General features: G+C 50.0%; 1 protein-coding gene across 3 annotated transcripts in view; it reads left to right on the top strand.

Moving 5' to 3' along the window:
- Positions 1-157: 157 nt before the first annotated feature.
- RANBP10 (RAN binding protein 10) overlaps positions 158-13001 on the top strand; it is an 80920-nt gene continuing 68076 nt past the window's right edge. The window contains exons 1-2 of one of the 3 annotated variants that reach the window (XM_073015487.1): positions 158-466; positions 1256-1367. In XM_073015487.1, the coding sequence (XP_072871588.1) occupies positions 232-466; positions 1256-1367 (347 nt within the window). In that variant the 5' untranslated portion in view covers positions 158-231. Of the gene's footprint in view, positions 467-1255; positions 1368-13001 lie in introns of those variants that run through there. The other 2 variants (XM_007993923.3, XM_073015488.1) reach the window with 2 other exon arrangements.

The raw sequence follows: 13001 nt of genomic DNA, 5'->3' as shown, positions 1-13001 counted from the left end.
ACATCTCCCAGAATTCTCTACCAGCCCGAGTTGCTCCGCCTCTCGAGAGCTCTGCATTGTGGGGTATGGAGTTCGAAATGTGGCAAAGGCGTGTCAGTGTCCAAAGAGAGGTGCCGGACTCGGACTCGGTTTCCCTGCGGCCCAGGGAGGCTCACGGGCCATTGGCTGAGCGTGGCGGATCTGGTCCCGCTCCTCCCCGCCCCCAGTGACACAATAGCGGCTCCCTCCAAGATGGCGGCAGCGACGGCAGACCCGGGAGCTGGGAACCCGCAGGCTGGGGACTCCTCCGGCGGGGGCGCTGGGGGCGGTCTGCCGTCTCCCGGGGAGCAGGAGCTGAGCCGGCGCTTGCAGCGCCTGTATCCCGCGGTCAACCAGCAAGAGACTCCGCTGCCGCGCTCCTGGAGCCCCAAGGACAAATACAACTACATTGGTCTCTCCCAGGGCAACCTCCGCGTCCACTACAAAGGTATCGGCCCGTCAGGCTGCGGGGAATCAAGGCTAGAGCGTCCGTGGGGTGGCTCTGCGGCCAGGCCCCCGCCCCATCACCTCCCTTTGCCTGCCTAGGTGCTCCAAGTTAGGCCTTGGCCCTTTCAGGATGTCCAGGGTGGTGCGGCTGACCAGGCCGAGGGTTGACTGTTCTCAGTCCCGAGACACCTGCAGTCAAGAGAACCGCAACAGGTGTCCAAACCCAGTGCTGGGCCGGACTTTCCACTCCAGGACCTCCCTGCTTGTCCTAGGCAGGCTCCAACTCCAGCGGGACCCTTCGCCACTGCTTAGAAGAAAGGGGTGGTCACATCCCTGCCATTACATTAGCCTGAGACTCATGGGTTTGCCCACCTGCTAGGCACCTAGACTGGGCCTGGGGTTCCGTGCTAGAGTTTGGGGGGTGTCTTACAGGTCGGCCTCCTCCTTCCCCTGGCCTCCTAGGTGGGCTGCCTGGATTCTAGAGAGGCTGCCAGCAGCACTTGGGTATCTCTCACATTGCCTGTACCCTTGTGGGTGTCTCTCACATTGCCTGTACCCTTGTTTTGTTTGTATGGGCAGTGTCTTAGGCAGGACTGCTGTTGTCAGGAGGAGGTGAGGCACAGGTGGAAGGTTTAAGTGTTTACTCAGTTGCCTAATGATTCCTTGGACTGTGTAAGCGCTTCCTTTGGCCACAGAGGAGTGGAGTTGCCATGGAGGAGTTGCAGAGAAAAATGAGGCTTCCATTTGCATTTCCTTCTGCTGAAATTTTTTCCTTGCCCTCCCCTGTTAGGTCATGGCAAAAATCACAAAGATGCGGCCTCGGTGCGTGCCACCCACCCCATACCTGCTGCCTGCGGCATTTATTACTTTGAAGTGAAGATTGTCAGCAAAGGAAGAGATGGGTAAGCTGTTTATGACCACCCTCTTTCCCTGAACACGAGCTGATCCCTGTGGTCAGAGTTCAGGTCCCTTGGCTGGCACTTGCTGATGTGAGCTGGTGAGCCGCATGGGTCTAGGCTGCCACTGTTTCCTGACTGTGAGCACAGTCTGGTCGAAGCAGCAGATCTTGATGGCCAGTGGGTGTGTTGGGGGTAAAGCAGGGGATTCTTTTTAGTGATGATGTAATTTGATACCTAGAAGGTTAGGCAAACAAGTAACAAGTTTACTTTAAAAATTTAGTGTCCAAAATGGGGTTTCCCTCATAAGCATGTGGTGTTTTTGTGACTTCCTTCCTTTCACATTCTTACTGTATTCATGAGGTTCTTTTTTATGGCATTTAGTCATGTAAAGGCCCTGGTAGCCTTCAAAGAGATAGTAGAGTCTTTGCAGCATTCATGAAAGCTGCTGTGGCCACTGACCTGTCATCTCAGTGTAAACAGCCTACACATGGTCTGAATCAGGTGACCTTGCTGCTCATAAACTTGTTTTTCAGTCCAAGGACTTGAACACTACTAGTTGGATCAGCTTTAGGAAGGTCCTCATTAAAGTCAGCATTAGGAGCCCGGCACGGTGGCTCATGCCTGTAATCGCAGCACTTTGGGAGGCTAAGATGGGCAGATCACCTGAGGTCAGGAGTTGGAGACCAGCCTGGAAAACATGGTGAAACCCTGTCTCTACTAAAAATGCAAAAAAAATTAGCTGGCATACCTGTAATCCCAGCACTTTAGAAGGCCGAGGCGGTCAGATCACTTCAGATCAGGAGTTCAAGACCAGCCTGGCCAACATGGTAAAATCCCATCTCTACAAAAAAAATTCAAAAATTAGCTGAGTGTGGTGGCGTGCACCTGTAATCCCATCTACTTCGGAGGCTGAGGCATGAGAATCACTTGAACACGGGAGGCGGGGGTTGTAGTGAGCTGAGATTATGCCACTGCACTCCAGCCTGGGCAACAGAGGGAGACTCCGTCCCAAAACCAAACAAAAAAAAGTCAGCATTAGGGAGACTCCCTATTTTAGGATGATCCAAGCAGATACAGGAAATCATAAAGGAGATACTTAATTTTTCTTTTTCTTTTTCTTCTTTCTCTCAGTCTCCCTTTTTTCCCTAGTAATTGTGATGAAGCAGGTGTTTAAGTTATGAAATAACATGACTGCAGCTATCTTGGAAAGGCTTTCCTCATCAGACTTTAGGTTTGGTGTCTGAAGTTTGCCAACCCCTCTGGTGACCATGCCAACGCTAAGAGTGTGTTCTCAGACACTGAGAACTTCTTTCCCCTAGGGACTATCTGCTTTGTGGTGCATGCAAAATGCTTGACCAAGGGACTAGGCTGGGGGCAACACTGCCAGAGTCAGAGCCTCGTCTACTTCCTCAGTGATGTAACTTCTCTGCCTGTGAGGTCTCTGTGGTCTTGGGTCGATGTTGGAGCTTCAGTCTCCTGATCTACACTGTGGGGATCCAGGCCAGCATCTAAGCTGCCTGAACTCCAGAATTCTGTGCCTCCGAAATTCTGATCATGGGAAGCTACTGCATCTTTCTCTCTCTCTCTTTTTTTTTTTTTAAACGAGATGGGGTGTTGCTCTGTCTCCCAGGCTGGAGTGCAGTGGCAAGATCACAGCTCACTGCAGCTTCGACCTTCTGGGCTCAAGTTATCCTCCCACCTCAGCCTCCTGAGTAGCTGGGAATACAGGTGCATGCCACCACGCCTAGCTAATTTTTTTTTTTTTTTTTGAGATGGAGTTTCACTCCTGTTGCCCAGGCTGGAGTGCAATGGCGCGATCTCAGCTCACCACAGCCTTTGCCTCCTGGGTTCAAGTGATTCTCCTGCCTCAGCCTCCTGAGTAGCTGGGCTTACAGGCATGTGCCACCATGCCTGGCTAATTTTGTATTTTTAGTAGAGACGGGGTTTCTCCCTGTTGGTCAGGCTGGTCTCAAACTCCTGACCTCAGATTATCTACCTGCCTCGGCCTCCCAAAGTGCTGGGATTACAGGTGTGGGCCAGTGCACCCAGCCTAATTTTAAAAATTGTTTGTAGAGATGCGGTCTTCCTGTGTTGCCCAGGCTGGTCTCAAACTCCTGGGCTCGAGTGATCCTCCCACCTTGGTGTCTCAAACTGCTGGGACTATAGGCATGAGCTACTGTACCCGGCTGGCTTTCATTTTTATCCCCATCTAGTGCATTTACAGATAGGAAAGTTAAATTTATAGGAAGTCTTCAAAGCTCCTATTTTCCCCTTCCACCATCTGATAGAAGCACATGTATTTAGTGTGCTTGAACTAGTGTGAATGAGAATAGCCCCTTTAAACAAGCACCTCAAAAATAATATTGACTGAAATGGTGGTGCTAGAGTCTCATACTGCCAGAGAAACTGAGGTGCACTTCTTAAACTTGCAGGGAAGAAAATGGATCGTTTTCTTCTAGTCTTTATCATAGATAACAGCTGAATTAGTTATCTAGCTAGAGAGCAGAGACCAACTTCAGAAGGAAAGTGTTTATACTTAGAGACCTGGATTCTTTTTTTCTTTTTGTATTTTTTGAGAGATGAGGTCTGGTTATGTTGGAGATCTGGATTCTTTCAACTGGCTTTTAACATTTCAGTTTTAGTCAATCTTGCTGGAAAAGGCCCTGTGTCATGTTAGATTGGTGAACTATAGGTGTTGACTGGAAGTCTAAAGAAAGGTGGGCATCTATTCCCAGCATTTTACGTGTGGTAAGCATAGCTGTTGAGCTGATCTAGAAACATCAGATGGTAATTAATTAATTAATTTATTTGCCAGGCAGTCTCCCTTATCACCCAGGCTGGAGTGCGGTGACTCAATCTCAGCTCACTGCAACCTCTACTTTCTGGGTTCATGCCTCAGCCTCCCGAGTAACTGGGATTACAGGCATACGCTACCATGCCTGGCTAAGTTTTGTGTTTTTAGTAGAGATGGGGTTTTGCCATGTTGGCCAGTCTGGTTTCGAACTCCTGACCTCAAGTGATTTGCCTGCATCAGTCTCCCAAAGTGCTAGGATTACAGGCATGAGCCATGATGCCCAGCAAGGAAACATCAGTTTTAGAAAGGTCTCAGGTCATGTATGCCTGTGGTAGCCTGCTTCAGTTGACCACTGTCAGATGGCAAGAGTATGAATAGCTCCTCATGGTCTCTTTACAGAATCCCCGAAAGCCTTCTCATGGCTGGGATGCAGTCACATGTTAGTATGGGCCAGGTGTGGTTTTGAGGAGGCCAAAGGCAGTTACACAGGGCAGGCAGACATTAATTGGCTCATCTCCCTTTTTCTGTAGATTTTTTTTTTTTTTTTTTTTTTTTGAGACAGGGTCTCACTCTGTTGCTTAGGCTGGAGTGCAATAGCATCACAGCTCACTGCCGCCTCAACTTCCTGGACTCAGTCAATCCTCCCACCTCAGCTTCCTGAGTAGCTGGGACTATAGGCGTGTACCATCATGCTTGACTCTTTTTCTTATTTTTTGTAGAGATGGGGTCTCACAATGTTTCCTAGGCTGGTCTTGAATTCCTGGGCTCAAGTGTTTCTTCCACCTCAGCCTCCCAAAGTGCTGGGATTACAGGCATGAGCCACCGTGCCTGGCTGATATATAAATTTTTTTAAAACTGTTTTATAGAGATGGGATCTTGCTGTGTTGTCCAGGCTGGTCTCCAACTCCTAGCCTCAGGTGATCCTCCTGCCTCAAAGTGATCCAGAGCACTGGGATTGCAGGCATGAGCCACCATGGCCAGCGTCCCATGGATTTTGGAGGTGTGTTTTTGATCCTGGTTTAGTCCATGACCCAAGCATTAACTGGTTGTCTAGCTTGCCTGTGTTATCTAGTTTGATCCTCACAGCATCTCTGGCAAGTGGCTAGAGCAGATGATCGTGTACATTCCTGTTTTGTGAGTGAACCCTGAGTCCCTGGGATGTTTGGTGTCCTACCCTGGCTGCAGGGCTTAGGGTGTGCAGTGGAGTAGCCTGAATCAGATGTCCTCGCCTGATCCTAGGCACACATGTTCATGCTGCTGCTGCCTTTCTCCATTGTAGCTATTGCCTTCCTTCCCTGGGTAGAGTGAAGGAATGTTCTGTTGGATTCCTACCAGATTGCAGTGTTAGGGGACAGAGCTGAAAGGTACATGGTGCTTTGTGGGGCCAGAGAATTGTGACATGCTGTGGGCCAGGCTTGATCAACTTACTGTTCCATTTAATCTGTAAACTTGCTTTTCTGTAGTTTTGAGTACCCTTCCTTTGTAAAAGGTATTTATAAACCCAGTTGTTAGTGTCATTGTTCTCCAGAACGTCCTTTGTTTTGACAATATCTTTTGGAGAAGAACACACTAAGCTAGCCTAATAAGGAAAGTTTCATGTCAAGGTTTCACAGAATATTTATATATACCTACTATGTGCTAGGTCCTATACTAGGTGTAGGGAGAACAGAGGTAAAGCCAGCACAGATCAGCTTTGTCCTCAGGAAGCCTGTGGCCCATTCAGTAGAGAGTGGACTGAAAGTCTGCAAGAGGAGGCAGAGCTTGAGAACAGTTGCGAGGGATGAGTAGGAGTTCCCCAGCAGGCGAGACCTGTTAGACCTATGAGTCTAATGGGTAACTAGCTTGACATCTGGGTGCTAGGCTTTCTGGGCACTCCTCAAGTATAACAGAGCACTGTGGAGAAGGAGGGACTGTGTTTGAGCTAAGAGCTTGGCACAGACTGATAGGCTTCAGCTGCATTTTGCCGAGTCACCAGAGCTGTGAATTCGGGGAGCGGGTCTGGTGGGGTGAGGAGACATCAGAGCACTGCCAGTGGTGCCAGGAGATAAGGGGCATCTAGGTCTTTCTAGGAATCGAAGGAGGGCCTGAAGCTGAGAGTCCCTGGGGAGGAGCAACGTCCACAGACAGAGTTCATGGACCTGTGGGTGTCCCTGGCTCTTAGTGATGACACATGGAGGGTGTGGCTGGCTAGGCCGACAGATGCTCCAGTGTGACCCTCAAAATAGACTGTAACATCATCCCAGTGGCGGAGACCTCCTGACATGTGATGGTTGCTTTACCCAAGAGTAGTAGGCCTGGGCTAGAGCACGGGATGGCATGGAGAGGGGTAGGGGCATTCTCCTCTGTAGCTAGTGTCCGGGCCCAGGCCCGGAGCAGGGGCCTCTGACCACAGCCAGCCAGCCTTCCCTTGCTCCTGCAGCTGACTTCCTTTGGCCAGGCAGCAGTGCACTTACTCATTCATTCCAGACACCAGGGCACAGCACCCATTGTTTTTGTTGTTGTTGCTGTTTTGAGACGGAGTCTCGCTCTGTTGCCAGGTTGGAGTGCAGTGGCACAATCTTGGCTCACTGCAAACCTCTGCCTCCTGGGTTCAAGCAATTCTCCTGCCTCAGCCTCCCGAATAGCTGGGACTACAGGTGTGCACCACCACACCCAGCTAATTTTCGTATTTTTAGTAGAGATGGTGTTTCACCATGTTGGCCAGGATGGTCTCGATCTCTCGACCTCATGATCCGCCCTCCTCGGCCTCCCAAAGTGCTGGGATTACAGGCGTGAGCCACCACGCCTGGCTGTACCCATTTTTTTTTTTTTTTGAGACAGAGTCTCGCTCTGTCGCCCGGGTTGGAGTGCAGTGTCGTGATCTCAGCTCACTGCAAGCTCCGCCTCCCGGGTTCACGCTGTTCTCCTGCCTCAGCCTCCTGAGTAGCTGGGACTACAGGCGCCTGCCAACACGCCCGGCTAATTTTTTTGTATTTTTAGTAGAGACGGGGTTTTACCGTGGTCTCGATCTCCTGACCTCGTGATCCGCCCGTCTCGGCCTCCCAAAGTGCTGGGATCACAGGCGTGAGCCACCACGCCTGTCCGTACCCATTGTTTTGTCCCAGCCTGGGCCCCAGGAGCACAGGCATGAGGCCCCACAGGTGGTGTCGAAGGGTCAGTCCACAGTGTGTGCCATATCCAAGGGTGGCCTGGATGATGGACTGTACTTCAGAGTTTGAGGAAAACATCATAGAATCATAGAAGAGGTGATGATGTGGACTCTCGAAAGAGGAGTTAGAGTGTTCTAGGTGAACAAAGCGAGAAGCAGATGATTCAGGCAGAAGAAAAAGTGCATAAAATGACATGGAGTGCAGAGCATGAGGTCAGCAGGGCCAGACTGAAAATACCTTGTGTGTGTCCTGGCTCATGCCTGTAATCCCGGCACTTTAGGAGATTGAGGTGGGTGGATCACTTGAGTTCAGGAGTTCGAGAACAGCCTGGCCAACATCTCTACTAAAACCCCATCTCTACTAAAAATACAAAAATTAGCCAGGTGCTAATAATAATGGTGGTGTGTGCCTGTAATCCCAGCTACTTGGGAGGCTGAGGCAGGAGAATCACTCGAACCTGGGAGGTGGAGGTTGCAGTGAGCTGAGATCACACCACTGCTCTCCAGCCTGGGTGACAGAGTGAGACTCTGTCTCAAAAAGATAAAGAAGAAAATACCTTGTGTGCTGTGACCGGGGAGCGTGGGCTTTATCCTGAGGGCAGTGGCAGTGTGGGGGGCTGTGGATCTACCCATGCTTTTGAGAGTGAAGAAGAGAAGAAGAGATCTGCCAGTCTGGTTCAGCCAGGCTTCTCTGGCCAAGAACTCTGTCCAGGATGGGCCAGTGACTTTAGGTCTTTGGCTCTAGCATGGTTTTCTCATAGCGGTTGTCTTTTTTTTCTCTTGGCTGGCCCTTCTATATGGAGAGATGCAGGGATGGGGTGTGAAAGACTGGTAGCCAGGAGGCTTCTCGGAGGTGAGAAGACTCTGCTTGTGCCAGAGTTCTGGTATTTTGGTTTTGCCACCTCCCATCTGAAAGACAGTAATGTCGCATGTTTTATACCCAAGCATCTCCTCTTGTGAGCCAGAATCAGCCAAAGTGATTTTCTATGGAGACCTAGAGAGCCACTGTTAATTAAGTTACCTTGATTAAGATCTCACCTGCCACATTCCTGGTCTGGAGGGCCATCTAAGCTTAGGCCCTTCCAGCTGAGAGACAGCTGTGGCTGGCTTCTCACTCTGGGTCTCCTCACCAAGTTCCAGTCTACATGCATTGTACAGTGTTGTTGGGAACTTTGGTGCTCATATGTCATCTGGGGAAGGCCTTGTCCTGCCCGCCCTGAGAAGAAGGTGCTGTCCTTGCCCAAGGCAGGTACAGGCCGTGGTTGTTCCCTGTTTTCCCGGACTGCCTCTCTGGAGTTGATGGCCTTACAGGCAGATGCTGAGCTTTGGGCTGCTCTTCTACTCAGGTAACACGTTGTGCTATTTGTGGAGACATGGAATGTTTGGGTTCTGGAACACAGGGTAAGATGTTTGGGTTCTGGAACACGGGGTAAGAAAACTGGAGTCTCGATAGTGGCCACTGTTCTTTGCTCTTTTTTTTTTTTTTTTTTTTTTTTTTTGAGATAGGGAGGGTCTCGCTGTGTCACTCAGGCTGGAGTGCAGTGGCACAATCATGGCTCACTGCAGCCTCGACCTCCTGGGTTCAAGCAGTCTTCCTACCTCAGCCTCCTGAATAGCTGGGACTGCAGGTGCATGCCACCATGCCTGGCTAATTTTTATTTTATTTGTTTAATTTATTTTTTGAGACAGAGTATCACTGTGTCACCCAGGCTGGAGTTCAGTGGAGTAATCTCGGCTCACTGCAACCTCCGTCTCCCAGGGTTCAAGTGATTCTCATGCCTCAGCCTCCTGAGTAGCTGGAATTACAGGCATGTGCCATGACACCTGGCTAATTTTGGTATTTTTAGTAGAGACGAGGTTTTGCCATGTTGGCCAGGCTGGTTTTGAACTCCTAACCTCAAGTGATCTGCCCACGTCAGCCTCCCAAAGTGCTGGGATTACAGGTGTGAGCCACCATCCCCAGCCCGGGCTAATTTTTAAATTTTTTGTAGAGATAGGGTCTCGCTGTATTTCCTAGGCTGGTCTGGAACTCCTGGGCTCAATCAATCCTCCTGCCTCAGCCTCCCAAAGTACTGAGATTACAGGCATGAGTCACCACCACGCCTGGCCTGTGGCCACTTTTCTGGTAGGGCCTCCCTCCTCACTGTGTGTTGCTACCCAGGCTCCAACTGCGAGCTGGGGAGCATTGTTGCCTTCTTTATAGCTGGGGCCTTCCTTGGTCAAGGATTAGCTTTTAGAGAAATTCCTAGAATTCACTTCACCTCCTTCCTTTCTGTCTCTGATGTTTTTGTTCTCTGGAACTTTTGGTCTTTTCCCTGTATGGGTCACCATGTAAGGGAGATTCCTTGTTAGAAGAGAAGCAGGAGCTCATCAGGCCAGAGCACAGGAGGATGAACCTAGCAGCCCCATGTGGCAGGCACCGTGTGCCATTCCTATTATGGGACCATTGGGAAGGAATAAAGGGCCCCAGAGTGGGTCTGTGTGGTCGGGTCAAGTTGGAAAGAAGGGACTCATCAGTGGAAGAGGGATGGGTAATTATGTCTAAATGCAAAGATGTTCCTCTGCCTCTCCAGAAATTCTGTTCAAAATCTGTATAAAATGTCTTTGTAATTCTGGGATCGTTGGTGTTGTGACTTGGTAGTGGAACAGAGCCCAGCCCTTCTGTCATGAAGGGGCCAGAACAAGATGCTCTGTACTATGTAGGAAAGTTGGGGAGGGACTGGGGAAGCCCTTGGCACCCCTCTTATGCCATTTCTTCTCTCTTAACTTTTGGACTTAGAGATGCTTGGGGTTTCAGGGGGGTTTAGTTTAGGTCAGGGATGGCAAGTGTGAAGGCTCCAATACCCCACAATACCCTCAGCTTCTATGACCAACATTGCTGATTGACAGTAGCGCTTGTTCTTGTCCAGACAGAGCCCAGAATTTTTCTCAATGCACAGCACACCTGGCAGCTGTAATTTACTGGTCAGAGTTTCATCATGAGATGAAATCTACCAGCCCTCAGCATGGAGGCGGTTGGAAGATAAGAAGTGGATAGAGGCCCAGATGGTCTGAGGGCTCAGCTTATTTCTTCTAAAGGAGAGTCCCAAGGCAGAGCTGAACCAAGAGGAAAGAAACAGAGGGAGGGGTTGGATTGCTGAGTAGAACTGATTCTAACCCAGTTTATAAAGCCATGTATCTGAAATTGGCATGGACTTTTAAAAAAAATGGAATTCTCTGTTTTAATAACAACTTGCACCAGGAGTTTGTCAGTAGTTATATTTACTTCTATAAAAATCAAAATAGGCCGGGTGCGGTGGCTCACGCCTGTAATCCCAGTGCTTTGGGAGGCTGAGGTGGGCAGATCACAAGGTCAGGAGTTTGAAACCAGCCTGGCCAACATGGCGAAACCCTATCTCTACTAGAAGTAAAAAAATATTAGCTGGGTGTGGTGGCAGGCGCCTGTAATCCCAGCTACTTGGGAGGCTGAGGCAGGAGAATCACCTGAACCCAGGAGGTGGAGTTTGCAGTGAGCTGAGACTGTACCACTGCACCCCAGCCTGGGCAACAGAGTGAGACTCCATCTCAAAAAAAAAATCAAAATATTTTTATTTTACCTATAAAAAACTTTTTTTTTGGAGACGGAGTCTTGCTCTGTCACCCAGGCTGGAGTGCAGTGGCGCGATCTTGGCTCACTGCAAGCTCCACCTCCCAGGTTCACATCATTCTCCTCCCTCAGCCTCCTGAGCAGCTGGGACTACAGGCGCCCGCCACCACGCCCGGCTAGTTTTTTGTATTTTTTAGTCGAGACGGGGTTTCACTGTGTTAGCCAGGATGGTTTCGATCTCCTGACCTCGTGATCCACCCGTCTTGGCCTCCCAAAGTGCTGGGATTACAGGCGTGAGCCACCGCGCCCGGCCTTTCCTTTTTTTTTTTTTTTTTTTTTTGAGACGGAGTCTCGCTCTGTCGCCCGGGCTGGAGTGCAGTGGCCGGATCTCAGCTCACTGCAAGCTCCGCCTCCCGGGTTTACGCCATTCTCCTGCCTCAGCCTCCCGAGTAGCTGGGACTACAGGCGCCCGCCACCTCGCCCAGCTAGTTTTTTGTATTTTTTAGTAGAGACGGGGTTTCACTGTGTTAGCCAGGATGGTCTCGATCTCCTGACCTTGTGATCCGCTCGTCTCGGCCTCCCAAAGTGCTGGGATTACAGGCTTGAGCCACCGCGCCCGGCCCCGGCCTTTCTTTAAAATTATGTAATTTGTTTATTTATTTTGTGATGGAGTTTCACTCTTGTTGCCCAGGCTGGAGTGCCATGGCACGATCTCCAGTTCACCATAACCTCCACTTCCCAGGTTCAAGCGATTCTCCTGCCTCAGTCTCCTGAATAGCTGGGATTACAGGCATACACCACCATGCCTGGCTAATTTTGTATTTTTAGTAAAGACGGGGTTTCTCCATGTTGGTCAGGCTGGTCTTGAACTCCTGACCTTAGGTCATCCTCCCACCTCAGCCTTCCAAAGTGCTGGGATTATAGGCGTGGGCCACTGTGCCCAGCCTATTTATTCATTTTTTTGAGGCAGGATCTCACTCTGTTGCCCAGGTTGGACTGCAGTGTTATGATCACGGCTCTGTAACCTCCCCTTGTGCTCAAGAGATTCTCTCACCTTAGCCTCCTGAGTAGCTGGGACTATAGACACATGCCATCATGCTGAGCTAATTTTTTTTTTTTTTTTTTTGAGATGGAGTCTGGCTCTGTCACCCAGGCTGGAGTGCAGTGGCATGATCTTGGCTCACTGCAAGCTCTGCCTCCTGGGTTCATGCCCAGCCTCCCAAGTAGCTGGGACTATAGGTGCCCGCCACCATGCCTGGCTAATTTTTTTGTATTTTAGTAGAGACAGGGTTTCACCATGTTAGCCAGGATGCTCTTGATCTCCTGACCTTGTGATCCGCCCACCTCTGCCTCCCAAAGTGCTGGGATTACAGGCGTGAGCCACTGCGCCCGGCCTTTTTTTTTTTTTTTTTTAAGTAGAAATGGAATTTCACCACTTGTCCAGGGTGGTCTCCTGGGGCTCAAGTGATCTGCCTGTCTTGGCCTCCCAAAGTACTGGGATTACAGGTGTGAGCCACTGCACCTAGCCTTTTTTTTTTTTTTTTTTTTTTTTTTTTTAAATTTGAGGCAGGGTCTCACTCTTGTCACCTAGGCTGGAGTGCAGTGGCAAGATCGTGGCCTGAATTTTTTTTTTTTTTTTTTTTGAGACGGAGTCTTGCTCTGTCGCCCAGGCTGGAGTGTAGTGGCCGGATCTCAGCTCACTGCAAGCTCTGCCTCCCGGGTTTACGCCATTTTCCTGCCTCAGCCTCCCGAGTAGCTGGGACTACAGGCACCCGCCACCTTGCCCGGCTAGTTTTTTTGTATTTTTTAGTAGAGACGGAGTTTCACCGTGTTGGCCAGGATGGTCCCGATCTCCTGACCTCATGATCCGCCCGTCTCAGCCTCCCAAAGTGCTGGGATTACAGGCTTGAGCCACCGTGCCCAGCCAAATTTTTTTTTCTGACTGTTAAAGAATATGTAAGATTTTTTTTAGGCCAGATGCGGTGGCTCATGCCTGTAATCCCAGCACTTTGGGAGGCAGAGGTGGGTGGATCCCCCAAGGTCAGGAGTTTGAGACCAGCCTGACCAACATGGCGAAACCTCATTTCTACTAAAAATACAAACATTAGC

The sequence above is a fragment of the Chlorocebus sabaeus genome, chromosome 5, assembly GCF_047675955.1.
Source record: "Chlorocebus sabaeus isolate Y175 chromosome 5, mChlSab1.0.hap1, whole genome shotgun sequence".
NCBI classification, from domain to species: Eukaryota; Metazoa; Chordata; class Mammalia; order Primates; family Cercopithecidae; genus Chlorocebus; species Chlorocebus sabaeus.
The sequence above is the reverse complement of the archived record's forward strand: the minus strand, read 5'-3'. Positions and strand labels throughout refer to the sequence as shown.